Consider the following 22,355-nt stretch of genomic DNA (forward strand, 5'->3'; position numbering starts at 1 on the left):
ATGTACTGCTATTGATGCCAGTAATACTCATTCAGGTAGCATCTATTCAGATGCACATTTCTATGCAACAGTAACCCAGTCAGGAGAGGAAAACTTGACTGTGCCAGGTACTTCAAAGTACTGACATAAAAAACCCAACAAATGATATTGCTTCTCCCATGCTGAGGGGAAATCCCTTTGGAACTGTGTCTTCCTTACTCCAGCCCTCATGCTTCAGCTCTGAGACAACAGTATTTCATACCAAAGCAGAGGCAGCTTGGAGTGCATAAACTCAGTGACAGAGCTTTCATCCCTTCCACGGCTCACTGCCATCACCTGGACCTGCTCTGCCCTCCCCAGGAGGGCATATGGCACAGATTGTTTTGCTGTCAGCATCCATTGAGTCACATGTGGCTAGAGTGTAAGAGAATACACAGATGGCGTATCTTTCTCACACAGGATATTACTAGGGCACAGACAGGGAGGTGATTACCTTACCTGAGTGTACTGCTCTAGGAGTACGGCTGCCTCTGCATGCTTTCGCTGTTCAACTAATTTTCCTACAAGAAAAGGTGGAGTTGAGCTTTTCAGAAGCAGCTGGATTTTGTGCTACAAAATCAAGCAGAGGAAAATCCCACTCACTGAGGCACTTTCTATCTGCTCACACACTTATTCAGTCTGCCCGGTAAATACAAGATACCAGGAGTTCATTAATTTGCAACAACATCAGCTAGTTGCTTGCAAAATTGGTGGTACATGTTCCTCAAGGCCAGCTGGAGAATATCTTCCCCCCACTTTGAGTCAGAGATAGTGAAGAGTCTCTTACAGAAGGGAGGATTTAAAAAGGAAATGCTTCTTAAAAGCTTCAATGTATTGCAGCCTTGCTGTCTGCAGGGAGCACTTTTCCACCTGCTCTCTGTGGTATTGACAGCAACCATCAAGCTTGTGGGGCTCAGGGCTTCTAGTTTCCTAAAAGTCAGCACCAGCTTTGGCACTGGTTCCTGTGCTAGGATGCAATGTATGAGGATATGTGATACACAACACCAGAAAAAAAATAATAACATTATCCAAGCAAAGCTATTTCCTCCAGGACAGCTTGTGTCTGCTCATTCATGATTTACGAGTGGCAGAAAAACAAGTATTAAAGGCAAGACATGAAGTGTCCAAATCACATTAAGTGACAGAAGAGAATACTGGAGTGCTCAACTCTGGAAGACTACAGTCCCAGGAGCCACATTTCCACTGTGTAAGTGGTGCCTCCATAAACTCTGCTTCTGAGTAAGGCAGAAGCCATGATGATGCTCCACTTCTCTTGCTGAAATATATGCCAGGTCCACAACACGTCTCACATGTGCAGTCTGGTAAGTCCTAGTGAGCACAAATTCTGACACCAACTACCTTTTTCATCTGCAGCAGGACAGCACATAGCTTTACATGTATCAGTTGGTCCTAGTTGCTAACAGACTGTGAGGAGAAAACATGACACACAGCTCTGAATTCTGCAACAGCCTTTAAGGTCTGTGACTAGGCACACTGCTTATGTCAACGATGTCCAGAGGCCTTGGTCATGTCAGACAACACTTCAAAGAATCTTTGTTCCCTGAGGTTAACCAATGAGGCAATTTGGAATAGCACTTGAGCAACGGACTGCAAAGAAAAAGTGCAAGAAGCAGTCAGCACTGGGCAGCCAAGGTGACAGCTAGGCAACCCCTGGCTGCCTGCCAGCTCAGCTCCAATATCGTTTGGTTCCTTTGAGAAAAAAAAGTGACATGCAGTCACACAAACCCTTGGAAAACATGGGATCTGTGCTTTCCCTTGAAGAAAAATACTGCTGAAGGCAGACATTTTCACTAAATTTCAGGAAAATCAAAACAAACCAAAAATAACGGCAGGCAGTTTCATTCTGCACACTTCTATCTTCTCAAGGCCTACCTGCCATGCTCCGCGCCAGGCTGGATAGCTTATCCTTCGTGTAACCAAGCCGTGATGCCATGCACAGGGCTTGCTGCCAGCTGCCACTGCTCTGAAAAGCATCAAGTGCTTTTGCAAAGATGCCAGCACGAGCAAATATCAATGCAGCCTGTTCATATAGCTGCTTCTGAATCAAGTACTCCCCATATGCATTGCTGATATCCTGCAAGAAGGGGACAAAAGAGAAATAAGAAATCAGTTGTAGAGTCTGCAGCAGTCCAGCATTAGTAAAAATGAAGTGCACATCAACAAATGCCTATCCTCCCTTCCCTGAAGGCACCTCCAGTAACAATGTTACAACCCCATTTTGAACTTTGTATCAAGCAAAGGGCTGATGATTAGCCATGGAGACATTTCACAGAGCTAAAGCAAGAGACATGGGGAGGTACCTAACTCTCCAAGCCAGAGTAAAAAAAACTTTCCCCACTCACAAAACTGCTTTTTTGTTGGAATGTCACCCTGAACCAACTTACTCCAGGAGTCACTGGCACAAGGGAGAATGCAATACCTTTATCTCTCTAGGTACAGGCTGCTGTGAATCAATATCCCAACATTCCTCATGCTATTCAAAGCCCACATCTTCACCAAGAAGGTGTGGGTGGATTTGACTGGAAAGATATAGAAGGAATAAAGAAAGACTCCTAATGAGATAGAGTAAGGAACAGACCACCCTCATGCAGAAGGAGTCCTCTCTGCTTTCATGGTATTACAAACAGACTGAGTTTCTGTATTTCCCCTCTTAATTCTTCACCTACTTCTTTTTCAAAGGCTCGTGTGTTGTGTATTTAATTTAATTATATTAAATACATAAATTTACATTTTACCTCAGTCTTGAACAAGCTGAAGTTCCTCTGTAATACCAGAACTAACAACACTATATTCTAGGAAATAGCACATCTACAAGTGTCCCAAGCTCTCTAGCACTGTTCAGAATAGTTTAACGGTAACAAAGTATTCCCCACTCAACCTGCAAGTGCCAGACTGAAAGCTGGTATCACAAAAGTCAAGACAAGAAGTCTTCCTGTGGTAGCTGGTGTTCTCCAGCACAGAAACTGAGCTCCCAGGTGCTCTTGTAATGGAATCAAAGAAGTAAGAGCCATTCCTTTGATGACCAGGCCTCACAGAGCTGGTGCTCAGAAACATTCCAGCTATTACCTCAGGGGAGGGTCTCAAATAACTCAGGAACAGCAATAACCTGCAGAACTTGAATGCAAGCAGCTGCTCTCTCATTCTTGCCCTCACTCAAAGGTGCTGACAAGGTGCAAACACACACATGACAGAATAAAACGTTTGTGTGCTGCAGTGACACGTGCATACACACCTTGTATTCCGGAGAGCTAGAGGGGTACAGCTTCAAGGCTTCATGATATTGATTCTGGTCCTTCACCAAGTTTAGAAATTCAGAGAAGTGTTCAGGACCTGCAGAAGTAATTTATTCTTCGTAGAAGTTAAAGAGAAAGCACATGGGTCTCATGGCTCCCCACCAGTCTAGGTTATTGCACTAAGAAGCAACTAGAGGTGCTTAGGTAGAGGAGCACACAAGCACCTGTTTTACTATTGTAAAACCAAGTTGTTCACTTCCTTGAAGTTTGCTCCATTTTTTCCAGCAATATTAACAGGGAAAAGTCACCTACAACAGGAATAAACCAAGACTTACACTTCACAGAGCAGTAAACATTTTCACCCCTTTCTCTGCCTGCCAAGCTGCACTACAAAACACATGTTAACAGAAGTTAATTAACCACACATTACCAGGAAGGAAGATGACCCTGTGCAATCCTCCTCTTTCTTCAGCTATTTTCCCCCAATGGTTCTCCAAAATTGAAAAGTTCATTGCAAAATTTCTTCTTAGAGACACCTACCACATCTGCTGAGGTGCCCAAGAGCTTTTTTGTATCTCTTCAAGTGTCTGTCTATTGTATACCGCTGGTAATTCTTTTCCATTTTCTGAAGGGCATTTAAGAAGGGCAAGTATTCTTTTGGGTCCTGCAAAGTGAAATAAAACCCGCAGTTTAGCTAATCTGGCAAGATCCTCATTGCCCCCATCTTCACCAACAGATAGTCCTCACATCTGAAGTTTTACAATAATACACAAAAAAGTGGGTTATTGGTTCGGTTTTTTGTTTGTTTGTTTTAATGTAAGCCATCTTAAAGAACCAACTCTGTACATGTACTCTTGCCACGAATGACCTATTTAAATTACCATAGTCCCACCTGGACTTCAGCAGTATCTAAAGGCTGGTAACATCTAAAATTCAAGACTATGGATCACATAGTATATTGTTTTCTATTAGCTATTATCGTGTGCAAATTGGCAGCTGTAAAGCTGATCTATTCCCCATACTAAAGGTCAAAAAACGTTTTAACATTAATAGGGTGTTGTAACTAACAACAGCCTCTGCTGTAAAATTAGGAAACTCCGAAGATCCAATGGGCATTTCCATTCAGAGATTTCAAATTAAACCTGCTGAAAGATAGACACTATTATTACCATGGCCACCACCAAATAAGCAAGAACCAAGAGTACAGAACTAGGAACAGAAGGCACACAGTTAGAACACTTCAGATTACAGCCCCTCCTTTCTGTAGATTTACTTTTTTTGTTCTGCTCTAGAAGAGCCCTATTTCACCTGAAGCACAAGTAAGTTTCCAAAGCTGTGCTCAAGAAATATTGAGGGATGCAGAGACATGTCACCTTCCCAGCATCAACCCAAGCACACACAGAACTTTTGAGCAACTGGAATCCTGCCTGGGTAGAGAGCTACAACTAACAAAAAACCTTGCTGACTGATTAACAGACTACAAAGAAATTTTGAGAAAGCAGAAAAATAGTTCCTTGACTGGAACTGTAAGCCGAGACCTTTTGAGACTTCTCTGCCACCATGATGACCAAATCAAAGTCATATGTCCCCAAGGAATAATCATACAATTCATTGACATCCACAAGGAAAAGAAGGTACTTCAATGCTTCTTCTGCACTTACAACTTTGGCATCTGGAGTAATGCTTTCTGTAACAAGAAACATACAATCAATTACACTAACAGCAATAAAACCATGCTCTGAGGGAGGGGTGCATTATCAAGCACATCCTTTACACCAGACAGGGACCATCAAAGTAACAACTCGTTTTGTCTTCTAGGAAGGGTTACTTGGCCTTTCCTGGGCAACTTCAAGAACCAGCCCAGGCATGGTAGATTGTTAAGTGTGTAGCAGTGACAAGGCAGAAGTATTAGCACAGAACAAAAGCAAAGTTTGCCAGTTTGAGATACTGTGACCCAGAATGGGAACCTCCTATTCTATAGTGGGAGAACTGGAGTTCTGACTGAGAACAGATCACAGCTCCAACTCTGGGCTATCTGCTGAAATAGCTAGATAAAAAGATGAGCTAAGGGCATGTACAGCAGTGTATCTCAGCTGATATGATGCTGGTCCACTGATACACAGCTAGTTTCAAGTACACTTCTGTTTTCTGGCTAACTCATGAACAGCCACCTTAAAATAATGTTCAAGGTGAACCATGCTATCAATGAAAGCTCCTGCAAACCACTGATTTTCAAAACTTTTGAGTTCCTGACACAATACCTCGAAGATCATGAACCTTCTGGAGAGCAACTTCCAATTCTGGAGGACTTTTCTTTACATGTGCTGTCAGTATTGATAGGCAGTATCTAAAGAAAACAGAAGCAATACATGAAAAAGCAAGAAAGCAGAAATACTGCTTACTCCTGTTTTAGCAGTTTGTGCAAGTTCAAGTTTACATTTTAGTAAAAAAAACCAAATCAAACCAGAACTACTCAGGTATTTCAATTTTTTCAAGGAAGACAGTAAAAATAGGAAGAGAGCAGAATATACCAGAAAGGTTTTTCTACTCAGCATGTGTCCCCAAACATGTCACAAGGCTGGAGGTGTATTTTGCGTAGAAGGAGCTTCCTTAATACGCCAGTCAGCCTAATGGAGAACACCTCTCCCAGAAAGCTCAAAAAGCTGGACAGTTTTCCAAATCTAATTTGGCACGAAAATTGTTTCTTTTTTTATAAAATGAAAGGTTTCTGTGAGGTTATTCCCACTTTCATTCATTTCACACGTACTATTTCAAAATAGCTTTCTCAGCTAAGGGGAATGCATTCCTTCCCAAAACTGTTAGCTGAAAAGTGTCTAAATTTTTAGTGTTCAGCAGCATTCCACAATCTGTTGCTCCTCTATCCAGTGCTCGACATATAAGTTGCCAAGGGTTTATTGCTGCTTTATTAACCACTATTATCCTCTTCTCTTACCCTTTATCCTTGTCTGGTGTTGATTCATACAAGGAGGGTGGTTACCAAAATGTAATCACTAAGAAATATGCAGTATTTTATTTTATAAGAAATATGCAGATTTACAAAAGGAATTCAGTCTCAAATAGAACAGCTGAGCTCTTTCCAAAAGGCCAGCAACTCCAAAAAGCCAGTTATTGCACTTTTCAGGAAATCATCCTCAGCAGATGGAAGATACAGCTACTAAGTTTTGTGGAGCACAGGTTTACCTCAGAGGATCTGAAGCAAAGTATCTGATGTTAAGGACACCTTTGCTTTCCACAAATGATTTACTAAAAATCTCTCAAGTGGTTCCTTCGCCCACAATAAGAAAATGCTCACTTTTGAGGGTCAATGTGTTCCATGGCAACTCTCATCACATCACATACGAGGTTTACTTTTTTCTGGTCAGTATGCCGGTGTGGTTGAGCATTACTGCTACCGTTCAGAGATGGGTACATACTCTTTGTGAAATCTTCCTCTCTAAATAAAAACAGGTACCATGAATACCAGCACAGTTCATCATGTAGCCCAGCACAAACACAGTAATATGAAGAAACACAAATGCATGCAAAAAATAACTACTGAACAAAATAGCTCCTATGCCATTCAGTACTGACACACAATGTGCCACACCACCAGAAATGTCTCCAACATCTCTCATCTGCTCTAATTGATTCTCAGTCAAAGTGGCATTGAATAAAGTTGGTCAGAACACTACTTTAGTTGCACAAAAAATGAGAAGGCAAGATTTTCAAGCTCTCTGGTGATCAGACACTAGAACAGGTTGCCCAGGGAAGTTGTGGAAGCCCCATCCCTGGAATTGCTCAAGACCAGGCTGGATGGGGCCCTGAGCAACCTGTTCTAGTGGGAGGTGTCTCATGCAGGGGAGTTGGAACTGGATGATCTTTAAGGTCCCTTCCAACAAAAATCGTTCTATGATTCTACGATTATTCTACTGAATACACTATGGAGATGCTGAGCACAGAGGCCTTCCAAAAATTGAGCGATTTACTTCTACTTCTAGACAAAGATTTAAGGTCAGGTCAAAACTGAAAACAAAACAGAACAGCTAAGTGATAGCTCCAGCTCCTAAACAATTATTTAATTCAGCAAGCTTGAGAAGTTCTGAGGCTACCAATGCCCCCAAGCTTCCTGTTACTCAGCCTTTGAGAAAGAAGTTGGAAAACCTGATTTAGGAATGTAAGCAAGCATCTCGGCCTCAGGTTTCATATATACAGTGCTGTCTTGCTCCACTTTATGAGGGAACAAAACTTTCTCTGTCCATATTTATCCCTGTAGAGCAAACCAGAAGACAAAGCAATCAGATGATGTACTAATCCCTTGCTGGAAAAATCTCATGGCTGCCTGCAAGATGGCATTCCCAACATGACACTGACTGTCCCCTAAAGTCTTGAGCTTACTTGAGTCTTTATGACTCAACATGACAGATTTCTAACTGACTCCTTGCACTGACCTTGAAGAGCTGCCAAAATTTTCACAGAATAATGTACTGCCACTGATTACATGCATGCCTCCATTTGCAGAATTATACTCACTTTAGTTCTGTGAAAAATAAGTTTATATAGTTCACAGAATCTATTTGCCTGATAAAGGTTTCTGCATTTTCCAGAAATACCTGAAATGAACAAGAGTATTACTGTGGTTATTCTGAACAGGTACATTCAGTACAAGAACAAATTCAAAGGCCTTCTTTGAATGTACAAGATGAAAGAAATTATAAATCCCATCTACCTGCATGAGGATGCAGCAGTGCAGAACAGCCATCTCTGCTGAAAGAACTGACAGCACCACCTACTTTTTTGAGCCCACTGTTCAATATCAATGGCTAGATGGATATGGAAAACACAACAACAGAACTGGGCATACTTGCCTTGGGATTGTGGTCATAGAGAAGATTGAGGTTGATTCGCAGCTTCCTCATACACTGAAATGCTTCCCTGAACATAAGCCTGGAGGAATGAATCAAGTGCAGTAGTTTATATAGTGGATAAGTGCAATATAAAGGCAACTGACTAGAGGTAAGCACAAACCCCCTGGTAAGGGGATAGCTGAGGCAACAAGCCATGTAGACTGCCTTCCAGAAAAAATATGCAAGGTCGATCTTGTCAATTGCCAGCCTCTGCAGTGGGACAGAGCAGCATGCCAGGCTGAGTAAGCAATACAGGCCTTGCATAATTTTTCTTCTCTCTTAAAACAGAGAATCACATTTAAATCTAATGGACCAACTCCTGTTTCAAAAAACTTCAGTGTAAATCAATTAAACAAATAAAACAAGAAAAACAGCAAGCTTCATCACACAGTGATTAAGATGTCTGGATAGCAGAGCAGATGAAGATGTCTCCCCACCCACACAGTCTCAGCACACATATATGCTCTTCAGTGGTGAAGTGTCTCCCGAAAGCTGGACTTTTAGCTGGTAGCCTCAGGAAGAGTCCCATTCCCACCAACAAAGTCAATTCCTTGGAGTTTAGCTTCCCTCTCTGCTCCAGAACAGTAAAACCAGGCCAACCAACCTCTAACAGCTCAGACTGAGAGGGGAAAGACCAGAATACACCAGTGGCATTTACCTGTCTAACCATTTCCGAATCTGTGCGAGAACCAGAGCTCGGTGGTGAACAGTCTCCAGATTTCCTCTTGGCATCTGTAACAGAAGATCCACACAATTATTAATTTGTAGTTACTCTGCCAACATTGAAGGTGAAGAGTGGATTGGCTGATTTTCGAGGTCTTTCTGTTACTTGCAGGTGCATGGACGTATTTGTTCACTTCAAAGGACATGCAATTTTAATGACTGTGGGAAAATATCTAAAATGCCTAAAATTCTCTCAGCTTAGAAACATTCCTTCTTCAGGCTGGACTCCACTCAGCATAAGACCCAGAACAACCTGATCACACTTTCCAGTCAGCCCTGCTCTGTAGAGGATATTGGGCCACACACCTTTCAAATTACATGCTTCTCCACTCTGTGAACCCCTGTTGTCTCTGAAGAGTGAGTTCAGGCCTTCAAACAAACTTGCTGCAAAGGCTAGTGGAGGGCTGCTAGCAAATACAGCAAGTACTAACAGGTGAGAGTCACCGTGTAGGCCAAAATATGTAGCACTATGATATCTCAGCCATTAGGAATCTGAATAGCCTTTCCCAGTTCTGTACATACCCAGCTAACTGATTGTGCTCAAAATCCCTCCACATCCAGCCAGGCAGCTGGCAATCTGTGAGGCATTGTGCTGCAGCAGTACAGGGAAGCAGCTCTGTAGCACTTCACACAGGGTTTGCAGGTTAGCCAGCTGCCCACTGAGATGCACCCCCCTACACCCTCTGATAATAGACCTCAGCAGACACAGGCAGATCACTGACCTGCAACACAACCTTTGTGTCCTGAGGCACAACAGTGACGATACGTGAACCTCGCTCCACCCTGCGCAGGGTCTCGCTGTTGGGTGCAGCAGCACTGCTCAGGCCACCCTGAAGGGCTGAAGACAGTACATTTATCAGCACACATGGCACGTGGCACCACAGTGTCCCCATCAGGCTTTCCTCTATGGCTCTGCAAGGTTGTACCAGACCAACTGAGACAACAATACACCAATGATCTTCAACAGTTCCCAACAGCCAAAGGACCAAAAAGCACTGCAGTATGCCAAGCAGAGATATGTCCTCGGTACAACAGGATCACAAAGCTCAACAGAACAAATGGGAGAAGCACTGAAAGTGCTGACAGTATGTTGTCATCCAGCTTTTCCCAAGGTCCTTGTACCTCTCATAGTCAAATGCCAACAGAAACTCTTTCTGCTTGGATCCCTTCTCTACCACACACCCATAAATAGTACACAGCCCTTTCTTTTTTCAGACATGGAGGAGAGGAAGAATACAGGGCAAAGCTGTTGAAAACAGAAAAGGGACAACTACAGGACAAATCCTGTTCCCAGGGATGAGCACATGATATACAAAATCCTCTGCTCCTTTCTCTGACAGATTCTTGAAAGCAGCTCTCTTCCTCCATCTCTTAAGCAGTTGCTCTGAGTGACCTGAATACAGTAGGTTTGAGTGTGAAAAATAGGGACATCTTGTGGTTCCAAGACAATGGTGATGAGCTGCTAAGAGCAGGCAGGCAGAACGGGCATTTACCTTTCACTGATAGGTTCTTCAAGCAGAAGCATTGACAGGTGTGGGAGTTGGTTGTCACCAACAAAAACTCACTGTATGTAGCAAATGAGGTGATGTTGGAAGCAACCTGTAGAAAAACAAAGTTTATGGCTGCACAGAATGGAACAGAAAGGCTGCTTTAGGCAGAGGAAAAGGGGATGCAATCTTTTTTACCTCAATATCGTTAACAAAAAACCGGCATCGGTCTGTGAGGCCCAGAATCACCTCCTGTAAATAAAGAGGATGAGAAGCTATACAAGCAATCAGTGCCATAACCTCCAATGTTTCATATGACTGACTAGCACTGGATTGAGGTACCTTATAATCAGGTACTGAGTACTTCATGTGAATTACTTAGAGAAGTTGGACAGGAAGAAATGCAAGCTTTCCACTAGAAGGCATTACTTATGTGCCTTTAAACAATTCTGTCTGGAAATCCAGCTACCCTGTAACAGAAACTGCACAGTAACAAAACAAAAGCAGAAACCAATGCGGGTAATTCAGCTTTTTATTCAGTGGCATTTGGTCCAAAACAGCAGAGGAAATGCACTAGTACAGGGCAACTCCATACAGCACTTTCATCTGGATGCATACTGAAGGAACTCTGAAACTACCAGCAACATAGTTGGTTGTCCCTTAAGCTGTTGTAACTATCAATAAACCATCACCAATAGGAAACACCAGTTGTAACTCAATGCTAACAGGGTGAGTTCAGACAAAATAGAGCAAAATGCTGTTTTCAGAAAGAGCAGGGCAGTGACTGCTGGTAATTTTAAATCTAAAGCTTCTCCCTCTTCAAAGACATTACTAATTGTATTCACAGAATGGGGAGATTGGGTGTGAAATACAAGCAATCTGCTCTAGAAGGCAAGGAAAGATACGGCTCTGCATAGGGTCTTTTGAAAAACACTGTTGATAGGTTATCAATGCACCCTGGGCAGAGAGAGGATTATGGCGCACATTTGACACAGAGAACAACTGAGTAAGGGATTATATCTGCTCACAGTCTTACTTACTTCACCACTGATCCTTGTGATAGAAGTCTGTGTGCAAGGGTAGGGAAACCGAACAGCAGAGCCACTGCTAGTCTGCCAGGGCTCAAGGACTGGAGTGGAAGCCTCTAAAGAGAGAAAGATCAAACTGTTTTCAATGAAAGATTCAGACATTACATATATTTGAAGAAAACCAGAGCTAGGAATAAGCTATGTTATCAGAGGAGGAGTGCTGACACAGAAGACAGAGCAGACAGCTGGTAACCTCAGAGGCCCAGTAGCACCTTTTTCCACTGTGGATCAAGAGAGAAGTGACACAGACATGGCAGTCTGTCTGCACTTCTGAAGTCACTAAACTAGGCACCTTAATTTCAAATCATAAAGTCTGAACTATTGTTGTTAACAACATTAACTGCTGTCTGACACAAACCACTAATTTTGGTCTATTTCTGGGAGCAGAGGAAGCATGAAAGGCAGGACCAACTATCAGCAATGGTCACTCATGTCTCCAGAATTACAACCATCTCATTAAATTTTTTCAGAAATCTGCTATAACTACACCTCAGACCAGGCAGAGCTTAGCTTACCCCAGAGGTATTTCAGGATCTGTCCATCAGCCAGCTGCATAGCTACAGTTTTGGTCACCGGGCTGCAGCACAGGCTGATCACTTCTCCATCTACAGGCATAGACAACCTGGAGCAAGACACAGAAGACAGAGGAAATACATTTAACAATTAGATCTTGCATTTCTTGTGGCCAGAAGGAAGGACGCACAATTTAAGCAGACAGATCCCTTGTTCATGTAAGGAACTTCTGCAGTCTTTCACACCTATGTCTGCTGGCATTGGCACCTCTGAGCACAAGCAACTCTAGCCAAGAGGCACCTATTTGTGGAACTGTGCTAGTCACTGCCTGCACACTTACAGCAGTCTGCAGAGCCCACACTTCCTTTGTTCCAATCTACAGCTCATATGTAAATCAGCCTGTCTCTAATGTGTGAGTGCTACAGAAAGCAACTCTAAGGGTCCCTTTCTGAAGCAGATTTCTGTACCTCAGTTGGTTTTCCTTTTCTGATCTGGTTTTAGTTCAACTGACTTCAAAAGGCCCAGCAGATGAGGAGGAGGACCTTGATAATAGCAAGCAAAGGGCAGAACTGAGGAATTCAGTCCTCCTAAGGGTCTGGAATTCAGACAAAGGAACAGAGCTATCCTGTACTGACAAAGGCGTGCTAGCATACACACTCTTGTCAAGCTGGGTGTAGACACTAAGGGTACAAGCATGTGCTGACCAGCAGGCAGCTTCATGAGCTGTTTGGTCTCCTGCAAGAAGAGCATTGAATTCCCTAACCCACAGCCTCCAGGCTGCATGTCTGCTGAGAGATGTAGTATAATTCAGGCACTATCCAGAAGCGCTCTCAGACTTCACCCAGAAGTGACAGATTTCTAGTACCGTAAGTTCAGGCGCTCTTCTTCAGCTCCAACCACTTGAGGCACTGCAGTCAGGTGATGAAGGACAGACTGAGTAGCATGCTGACCTTGACCAACCACCAGGAAGCTGTCATCCGGCAGCCAGGTGAGAAATCGGAGACCCAGAGGATTTATCACATCATCGTCGCTGCCCACATCAACTCTGTCTCAAAGTGAGATTGGGAAGCAAGCAGAACTTGATTTCAGTAGGTCACCCCACTGGAGAGAGGAAGGTCTTCCTAGGCACAGCCTGGCTGTTCAGACACAGCATGCCTAGGAAGGCTTCTGCACAAATGCAGTCACACAAATCATGAACCCTGCCACAGGCTGGGTTGCAGATAAAGGACAAAACTCAGGAAACCCCACTTTTTTTCCCTAGGCAGTACTTCTTCCATGCCAACTGTGCACAAGTACAAATGTAGAGAAGGGTGTTTTTGTTTTTACATTGTCATTGCCCCTACCATGCAAGCAGCTCTGTTGCCTGGTGTGCCATGATCATGGGTCTGAGCACTGTGCAGCCATTCCTGTGGCTCTGGGAGCAGGAGCACAAGGTGCACCACTACGAAGCCAAGAGCACTAGGCACACAAAAGGCTGTTTCAGTGTTGTCACTGACAGTCATCGCTCTCACTAAATTAATGCCTCAGTCAAGGGCACTTCTCAGGATAAACTGCTCACTGTGCTGCCCAGGCCTTAGCATTAATTGCAGCCACAGTGTCTGCACAATGAAACTATGTTATCCAACAACCTCTTCAAAATCTTCAGACAAGTAATCAGAGCAGTGACCTCTAAGATAGCTAGCCAAAAAAGGGCAGTCCCTTTTCTCCCCACTATAACTCTACTAGTTCCCCATTACACAGAATCACAGAATCCTACGGGTTGGAAGGGACCTTGAAAGATCATCCAGTCCAACTCCCCTGCCAGAGCAGGATCACCTAGAGCACATCACACAGGAACGCGTCCAGGTAGGTTTTGAATGTCTCCAGTGAAGGAGACTCCACAACCTCCTTGGGCAGCCTGTTCCAGTGCATTACCTGTAGATTTTATCCAGATACGGTGTTTCCACAGCTGCTTTAGATCCATTTCCACCCACAGCTCCAAACCTGACAGTGGGGTCATTTGCTGTGCTCTGTCCTAGCAAATACAGAACAAAGCAGAGTTTAGCGTTACAGAGTCATAAAAAAGCAGATGCTACAGGAAACTATTATAAATGTCAGAAAATACCTTTTCTACATATAAAGTCAACACCTAATCCTGATTAACACTTAGCCCGGGAAACACTTACCTTATAATGTCGCAGTACAAAACTCAAGAGACACCAGCAACAGTTTCTTGTCTCAGAGTACACTGAATATTACACTGTATAGGACTGCTTTGAGAAGTGCTGGGTGTCTTGGATAGACCCCAGGTAGCTATTCCCAGAGAGCTCCAGTACCGATCAGCAACATGCCATCAGCACAGATTATGTAAGATACCCCTTGCTGCACTCTACTCAAGCCAAAGCCAGAGAGGGAGATACTGCAAGGATAAGCACCTCAGCACAGCCAAGTGCCGAATGCTGCCTTCTCACAAAGCCAATGCACCACCAAAATGCTCCTGTGCCATGCAGACTACTGGAGATCAGAGAACTGAGCTTGAACCCACAGCTGAATGAAACAGGTCTCACTCCTGACTACTAAAGGCTTGAGTAACCATCACCCTACCAGGTCCCAGAGGCACTGCTCTTAGGGACAGAAAGTTTCCTTTAATAAGCCAGGACAAGAAGCTCTCACCATATCTGTACAAGGAGATCTTGTTATCAGCATCCAGGACAGCCATGTCTCCACTACGTGTGAGATCTGTGTGAAATGCAACCTGATTAACTGCCTGTTGGAGCTGGAGCTCAAAGGAACACAGAGGTGGAGGCACCACACCATGCTGGAAAGCTGTGACAAGCACTTTATCTGTGGAAGAAAAGAGGAAAAAAAACCCAAACTGTAACCCAGGCCAAATGCAACTGAGGTTCTTGTTAGGTTCTTTACTTAAAATAGGACCACTGTTACTGGAAAATACAGTTGCTGTGTCCGAACCAGTTAACTCCACTGAACCATCTCTGAAGCTTCCATCAATTACAACGTCCCCCTCCCTAAAAGCTTTGTAGAAACAGCAGCTAACAGAAGAGCTATGCCACCTCTTCTGACCCTGAAGTTGCAAAGCAGTTCCACTTCTTACCTCCATCTATGACAGCCACATTTGCAACATGCTGGCTACTCTCCCCCATCCCATGGTCTGTGGTCCAATGCCAGTCATAGGAGAGGTAACGCCAACCCTGGCAGAGTACATGGAGTCTATACGGCTTCTCTCGGTCCCACAGCAGTGACACCAACTGATCCTTCTCCAAGTTACCAAAATGTAGACTTTGCTTCAGGTACCAGTGATAGTTCCCTGTAGTCCATAGCTGAACTACAGAAAAATAAATGGTTACTATAGACTACTCCTTGACACCCATCTCAAAGCCTCCCCACCACCATTGTTCTTCTAGGGATGGGTTAAGTGCAATCAAAATAGTAGTTCTAGCCTTCAGCCCATGGGCTGTGTCATATGACACCCAGCAGACGAAAATCTAACAAAAGACATCATGCAAAAGTCAATCCTAGAATTCCTTGAGCTCCACTTCCGAGAAAGCACTCATGTTTTACGAAGGGCCCACACCTTTAGCATTCCATTAATACCACTGCCAGTTATGGCAGCCTGGAAGATGCTTCAAGCTGAGGCTGAGCTATCAGTTCTTCCTGACCTGTATAGGGGTCTCAAAGCTGTAGTGAAAACTCCCCAGCGTCTCTTACCTTGCAGAGGAACACCCACTGCTAACCACATTTAAAAGCAAGTTTAGAAGCCACCACCCCACATAGCACACTCACCATAACTGTTTGGGTTGGAGTTTTCCACTTTGAGGTCTTCCAGCCATATAGCCAGGATTGTAGAATCTGCATTCCAAAGCAGTTCATTAACCTGCAGGCACAAACATGGCTCTTATTGATATTGTTGCTTCTGTATAGGGTGAGCATGCTTCTGACCGGTTTGTGAGACCAAGAGTTGCTCCTTATTTTCAAAAATCTAATTGGTAAGGGTTAATAAACTAACCTAGCCCTCATGTATTGTAAAGCTCCTGACAGCCGGAGCAAAGCATCCTGAAGCTGAACCTGTAGTGGTTCTGCACAACTGAAGAGGTGATACAACCACAAACATGACAGCGGTGTTCTCTTTGCTTTCCTTGGCACTGAAGGAGCACCTGCCAAAACACCTCCCAGGATCCAAAGGCAGAAGCTGAAGTAACTCCCTGGAAGTAACTTCTCACTTCTCTTATTTGGGATAATCGTGTATTTCACCTCAATCTTGCAACAGCTGATATCCCAGGCAGCATTTCTGAAGCATTTGTCTAGCAGAAAGTACACAGGAGTCAGAAGCACCCCATAATTTGTACCTGTTCTATGGGCCTGTAAAGGGCATTACTTCTTCAGAGGTTTCTTAACTGTTCTCTTTTCAGGTCATTTTTTCCATTAGGATCAGCCATAAGTATTAAGTTGAAAACTTCCTCCTATAATCTGGAAAAGATCTAGTCCTCCTCTCCATGACACTCTTATCAGAGAAGCCAAGACACAGCACTTACTTTGACCTGCCCTTTCCGGAATGGGAGGGTGAACTCCCCATGAAGAAGTCCATTCTTCTCCAAGAAAACCACATCGTGTCTGTTTGGTTTTTCTTGTGTGGATGCTATCAGGTTTCCAGAGGGCCTTTAGAAAGAGCCAATTGATCACATAATCACTAGCTGTCATTTGAAGCACCAATCATCTCCCATCTTCTCCAGTGACATGAAAAAAGGGCAGTATAGGATGAGTTTTCTCTACTCTATTCAGACAAAGTTCTAGGTCCAGCACATTTTCCAGTGATTAAGATAACCTCAGGTAAGCAAAAAATGTCAGCACTGGCAAAGGGACATGTAACATTCCTGTTTATACAGTATACAATACCAACTGACATAGAGACTGTGCAGAGAATTTATCCCTTTTTCCCACACATAATGCAATTACTAGGCTTTTCAGTATTTAAAGGGCTGCTCTTCCTCATGCTGGATCAGAAGAAAGCTTTCTTCAAGTTTTGGGAAAAACAAGCAGAGATCAAATTAAACTAATGCTGATCAAAGACTGTGACCAGAGAATAAAAAGCAATGTTCCAGTGCCAACATGCAGACTGTTTTGCTACTCACTTCCAGGACAGTGCTTGCTCTAATCCTGAGATAGGCTCACTTGTTGACTGTAGCACAAGTTCTCTGTTCCACACTCGGACCTTTCGAGCACCTGCAGTTTGAGAGACAAAGGTGCAAGTAAGCATGGGGAAGAGGCCGTTCTAATTTTATGAGGGTAGGACAGCAAATTTGATGGATGTGAATAAAAATGACTTCTCTTGTACAACTGAAGGGGTAAGAACTTGTTCTGTCTCAGGCACTTCTCCCATAGTAAATGAGTAACTCTAAAGGAACCGAGTAGAAATTTCACGTCTGATGAACCTCAATCGTAGCCATTTCCCTCTACAACTTTCACCTCAGAAATGTTGAAATCTCCCTGTAAGTCCAAGATCCTCCCTAATCTGAAGTACTGAAATTAAAAACCTACACTAGTGGAATAGCAGTGCAGTGTGGTGCAGGTCAATATGCTGACCAATACACTGAAACTGCTCAGTAATACTTATCACGGAAGATATAAATTATAGTCTTACAAGAAATGTATGTGCTCATCACCTCTTCAGCTTTAGGGCAAAACACAGGGAAAAGTATTACCAGTATTTAAACATAAGCCTGAAAGGCCAAACTGCTGGTATGAGAAACAGTGTGGCAACACCAACAGATTAATCCATTTGACACTGGAAGCCCATCAGAGATTGAGCAGAGCTCAAGTGGTAAATTAACACTGGTGAAAAGCAGCAGTTCAGATAGTAACTACTCAGTAGTAACCTCTCCTGACTTCTCACTGGACTGAAAACCAAACTGCAAATATTGTGTCTATAAAATGCCCTTGAGAACACTGAAATAGAGAAAAGAGCAACTAACTAGCTCAACTCATCCTTGCTTTAAGTGGCCAAGAGACCATGAACACCAGACAGTTCTTGCCTTTCTTTCTTAAGCTTCTGCTAAAGAACTCACTTACACACTGCTATTTCAAAAAAGTTTGGTCCCATACCTGTCTCTGGACAGACAGCACTCACTGCAACAAACTGCCCATCTCCTCTCCATGTCACCCGAGGCTTGCCATCATCCCAGGCTGAAGTAGGTAACACTTCCTGAATCAAACAAAAGAAAGTTACATCAAAACTTTAAGGTAACTACCGTCTTTGTCTAAAAAAAGACTGCATCGCAACTCAGCTCTTTCAAGAACCTTGGCATGAAATGAATCCATTTAAAAAATCTTAAGGCTGCAGCTGCAGAGTTAAAAAATTCATTACTCAAAATATTATTTTGGGAAATTACTAGAGTTCAAACTGTCTGTAAATTCAGTCTGCTTCTCCTGCAAGTGAGTATGACTATTCATATGATCACATGCTATTCTTTCCCTCCATGAGGGTTTCTGCTTGTAGACCAGCTGTGCATAGGCAGGAAAAAAGGGTGAATCAGGGTTTGTTCATGGCTGATGACTGGAGTGACAACTCTTTGGATGAAGGGCAAGAAAGACATGTCATCTGGGCAGACTGTATGGCAGATGGGAAGACAGTAGTGTACCTTAAAGCAGACAGGTTCTTTGTGGAGCAACACAGAAAAAAAAAATCTCAACAGAATATACACGAAGAGGCAGCTGATAAAAGATATAATAATAGAATAGTTTGGGTTGGATGGGATGTTAAAGATCATCTAGTTCTAATCCCCCTGGATAAGCAGGGACACCTCCCACTAGACCAGCTTGCTCAAAGTCCTGTCCAACCTGGCCTTGAACACTTCCAGGGATAGAGCATCCACAACTTCCCTGGGTAATATGTGCCAGTGTTTCACCACTCTTAAAGTGAAGAACTTCTTCTCAATATCTAATCCAAGTCTATCTTCTTTCAGCTTAAAACTGTTCCCCCTCTTCCTATCACTACATGTCTTTGTAAGAAGTCCCTCACCAACTGTGGCTGGAACGGGCCACATTTCATGCTCTCGTGCTCTGACTTGCCAGGTTTAAGCAGGATAGTTTTCATTTTGAAACTTCAACACAAGAAGAAAAAGCCAGCAATGGAGTGTTTTAAGCTACCTGACTTTCCACCAAATAAAAAGTAGACAAAACAAGACTCAAGCAGGGAAGAATCAAACAAAGGGGAGACTTCATTGCTCTCTACAACTACCTGAGAGGAGGTTGTGGTGAGGTGGGTGTTGGCCTCTTTTCCCTAATGACCAGCGACAGGACAAGATGAATGGGGTCAAGTTTCACCAGAGGAGGTTCAGATTAGATATTAGGAAAAATTTATTCACAGAAAGAGTGGTGAGGCATTGGAGCAGGCTGCATAGGGAGGTGGTCAAAGCATTGCCCCTGAAGGTGTTAAAACAACAGGTGGACGTGGTGGTTCAGGAGATGGTTTAGTGGTTAGAGGTTGTAGGGCAGGTGGTTGGACTTGATGATCTTGAAAGTCTCTTCCAACCTTGATGATTCTGTGATTCTTTTGTTCTGTGAAAGGAGCAATGACCTAAAACGTGCAGGCACAGGGAGCCACCTCACAGGAACAATGATGCTCAGTAATCCAAATCTTTCTACTGTTGCTTGGAGCTCAAACTACTGCTATTTTTGCTCCTCTCTGTCAAACGCCATGCTGCTCCTCTTGGTCATATGAATGCCTTAGTATATAGCCTATGTTCAGCAAGATTTAAAGATGCTGTTATACTGATTTAGGGGTGGCTTCACCTCTGCAAGCACTAGCATTCACAAATCTTACTTTGAGCCGTGTATGAACAGTCCCAAGGACGTTGAGCTGCTGTCTTGAATTAGGAGGATAAAAATGCTGGATTTCAGATAACAACAGAAACGAACAGAAGAAGCCTATGAAGAAAACTACTAGAAAGACCATGGCAAACTGGCACCGCAGGAGCAACAGAAACTCTCTTTTCACATTTTCTCAGACAGCATGGGCCTAACGTAAGAGAACTAGTGTAATACCGTCTGTTTGCGATGCGCTGCTTGTTTTCCCTCTGATCCATGGAATTGTGTCTCCTTTTTGCCCCAGCCAAGAGCAACAAATTTTCCTGAAGAAGAAACAATCTTTGTAATGGCAGATTTACAGCACTACTCTGCAGTGTGGTAAACACAACCACAGCTCCAAGCAGCACACACCCTCCATTTGAGTTTAATTCTAAAAACCTGCATGAAATCTACATAGCCCAGAAAGTCCTCTAGTACAGAGAATTTCCTTTAATTTACACTGACATGGAAGACATTGGTGTTCTCCTTCACCTACCCAGCAGCACTACAATCTAAAATGTAACCTGAGCTCAGTAAGTGCTGAGCTCCACTTCTTTACTTTCTACATGCTTACAGTACACCAAAGACAACAGTTTGAACAACTTGCTTTCAGTGCTCATCTCACCTTCCCCAAACTCATCTTGGTGGATCTGCTTCTCAGTAATGGGTTCAAAATCCCTTGTCATCATGATGAGTGTTTGCTGACCTGCAGGGTAGACATTAAATACAATATTGGTAATGGTACCTCCAGAAAATAAAAATTCAAATGTTCTCCTGTGTTCTCCTATTGTTCTGTCATGGAGCTGGATATAGAAATATTTCTAATGGTAATATGATACTAAAGAGAAGTCATCCTTCAAAGTAGAAAACCTCTGAACAGAAAAATGCTTTCAGGACTCTCTCTTTGAAAACATGCTTCCTGGCCTAACTTAAAAAAGTTCTTTTCACCTTCAAAATAAGTACCTGGCACTCTTCAGCATCTTCTCTTGAGATACAAAGGACAAGAAGGTGATTTGGAGCAGTAATCAGGGATTTATGAAGGGGAATTTGTGTCTGACTGTGCTGATAGCCTGGTACAATGAGATGACTAACTTGTCGATATGGGGAGATCAGTACATGTAATTTATCTTGATTCTAGTAAGGCTTTTGACACTGTCCACCATATAATCATCATAGGCAAAATCCTGAAGGATGTGATAGATGAAAGGACAGTGAAATGGACTGAAAATCAGCAAAGTGCCAAACTCAACAGCCTGCTGTTGGTGGCAAAAAGTCCAGCCTAAGGTCAGCCATATCATGTTTTGGGTTGGAAGTGACCTTAAAGATCATCTAGCTTCAAACCCTCTGCCATGGGCAGGGACACCTTCTGCTAAACCAGGTTGCTCAAAGCCCTAGCCAACCTGGCCCAGAACACTTTCAGTGAGAGGGCAACCATTCTCTAGGCAACCTGTTTCAGTGTTTCACCACTCTCATGTCACTAGTGTCATGCTCCTGGACAGTAGCAAATTTTTAACACCCTCATTAATGACCTGGAGAACAGGACCCCCAGCCATCTTTGTAGATGACACAAAACTGGGAGGAGCAACAGGTACCCCGGAAGGTTGTGCTGCTGTCTACAGGGACCGTGTCACGGTCAAGAGCCTCATAAAGATCAAAAGGGGAAAAAGCCATGTCCTGCACCTGGAAAATAATAATTTCAGGTATTATGACAGACTGGGAGCCAAGGAGCCAGAGATCAGCTTGGCAAAAAAACAACCTGTGTTTCTTGGGGGACACCAAGCTGAACATGAGCCAGCAGTAAGCCTCTGCTGCATAGGTGGCCAACAGCATCCTGGGCTACATTAGAAGTGTTGCCAACAGGCTGAGGGATGTGATCCTTCTCCTTTATTCAGTGACAGTGAGGCACATGTGGAATGCTGGCTTCATTTCTGGGCTCCTCAGTACAAAACAAAGACACATTGGAACGAGTCCTGAAACGGGTCACCCAGATTATGAAGGGCTTGGAGAATATGTCACATGAGGGTAGGCTGAGAGAAGTGAGAGTGCTCTAGAGAGAAGGCTCAGGGGAAATCTCATAAATAGGTGTATGGTGGGAGGCAGGGTACAGTACAGAAGACAGAGCTTGTTAGAGGTGCTGACTAACAGCACAAGATGCAATAAGCACAAACTAAAATACAGCAAAATCCATTAAAACATAACAATTTCTTACTATTTTCAGATAGGATGAAGGTACCCACAGATGTTGTGGCATCTTAGTTCCTGAAGATACCAAAAACCTGACTGGACATGGCTGCACTAACTTGCTCCAGGTAACTTGATTTGAGCAAGGGGATTAGAATAGGTGATCTCCAGAGCTTCCTTTCAACCTCAAGAATTCTGTGATTCTGTTTTGCTTGAGGCTAAATTTTCTAGGTGAGACAAATCTGTAGCTAAGTTGAGCCTGTGACACAGACATATATTTCTTACCAAAGTACAAGGAGCAGTTGTTGTTACTAAAAAATCGAATGGGGATATAAAGCAGGACTCTTT

The 22,355-nt window shown here is 43.4% G+C and overlaps 1 protein-coding gene across 1 annotated transcript in view; it reads right to left on the bottom strand.

Moving 5' to 3' along the window:
* The window catches only part of IKBKAP (inhibitor of kappa light polypeptide gene enhancer in B-cells, kinase complex-associated protein), a 31,626-nt gene that overhangs the window by 5,603 nt on the left and 3,668 nt on the right, over positions 1-22,355 (bottom strand). The window contains exons 4-28 of the mRNA XM_010001021.1: positions 20,452-20,532; positions 20,025-20,110; positions 18,084-18,183; positions 17,114-17,204; positions 16,517-16,640; positions 15,768-15,858; positions 15,079-15,309; positions 14,640-14,810; positions 13,902-14,001; positions 12,853-13,032; positions 11,990-12,096; positions 11,427-11,530; positions 10,585-10,638; positions 10,393-10,498; positions 9,622-9,737; positions 8,835-8,908; positions 8,138-8,216; positions 7,803-7,882; positions 6,586-6,726; positions 5,534-5,619; positions 4,811-4,959; positions 3,813-3,936; positions 3,272-3,369; positions 1,912-2,113; positions 478-539 (exon numbers count right to left, since the gene is read on the bottom strand). Coding sequence (XP_009999323.1) covers positions 478-539; positions 1,912-2,113; positions 3,272-3,369; positions 3,813-3,936; positions 4,811-4,959; positions 5,534-5,619; positions 6,586-6,726; positions 7,803-7,882; positions 8,138-8,216; positions 8,835-8,908; positions 9,622-9,737; positions 10,393-10,498; positions 10,585-10,638; positions 11,427-11,530; positions 11,990-12,096; positions 12,853-13,032; positions 13,902-14,001; positions 14,640-14,810; positions 15,079-15,309; positions 15,768-15,858; positions 16,517-16,640; positions 17,114-17,204; positions 18,084-18,183; positions 20,025-20,110; positions 20,452-20,532 — 2,837 coding nt within the window. The remainder of the gene's footprint in view (positions 1-477; positions 540-1,911; positions 2,114-3,271; positions 3,370-3,812; positions 3,937-4,810; positions 4,960-5,533; positions 5,620-6,585; positions 6,727-7,802; positions 7,883-8,137; positions 8,217-8,834; positions 8,909-9,621; positions 9,738-10,392; positions 10,499-10,584; positions 10,639-11,426; positions 11,531-11,989; positions 12,097-12,852; positions 13,033-13,901; positions 14,002-14,639; positions 14,811-15,078; positions 15,310-15,767; positions 15,859-16,516; positions 16,641-17,113; positions 17,205-18,083; positions 18,184-20,024; positions 20,111-20,451; positions 20,533-22,355) is intronic.

Source organism: Chaetura pelagica, unplaced genomic scaffold, assembly GCF_000747805.2.
Source record: "Chaetura pelagica isolate M959 unplaced genomic scaffold, ChaPel_1.0 scaffold126, whole genome shotgun sequence".
In the NCBI taxonomy this organism is placed as follows: Eukaryota; Metazoa; Chordata; class Aves; order Apodiformes; family Apodidae; genus Chaetura; species Chaetura pelagica.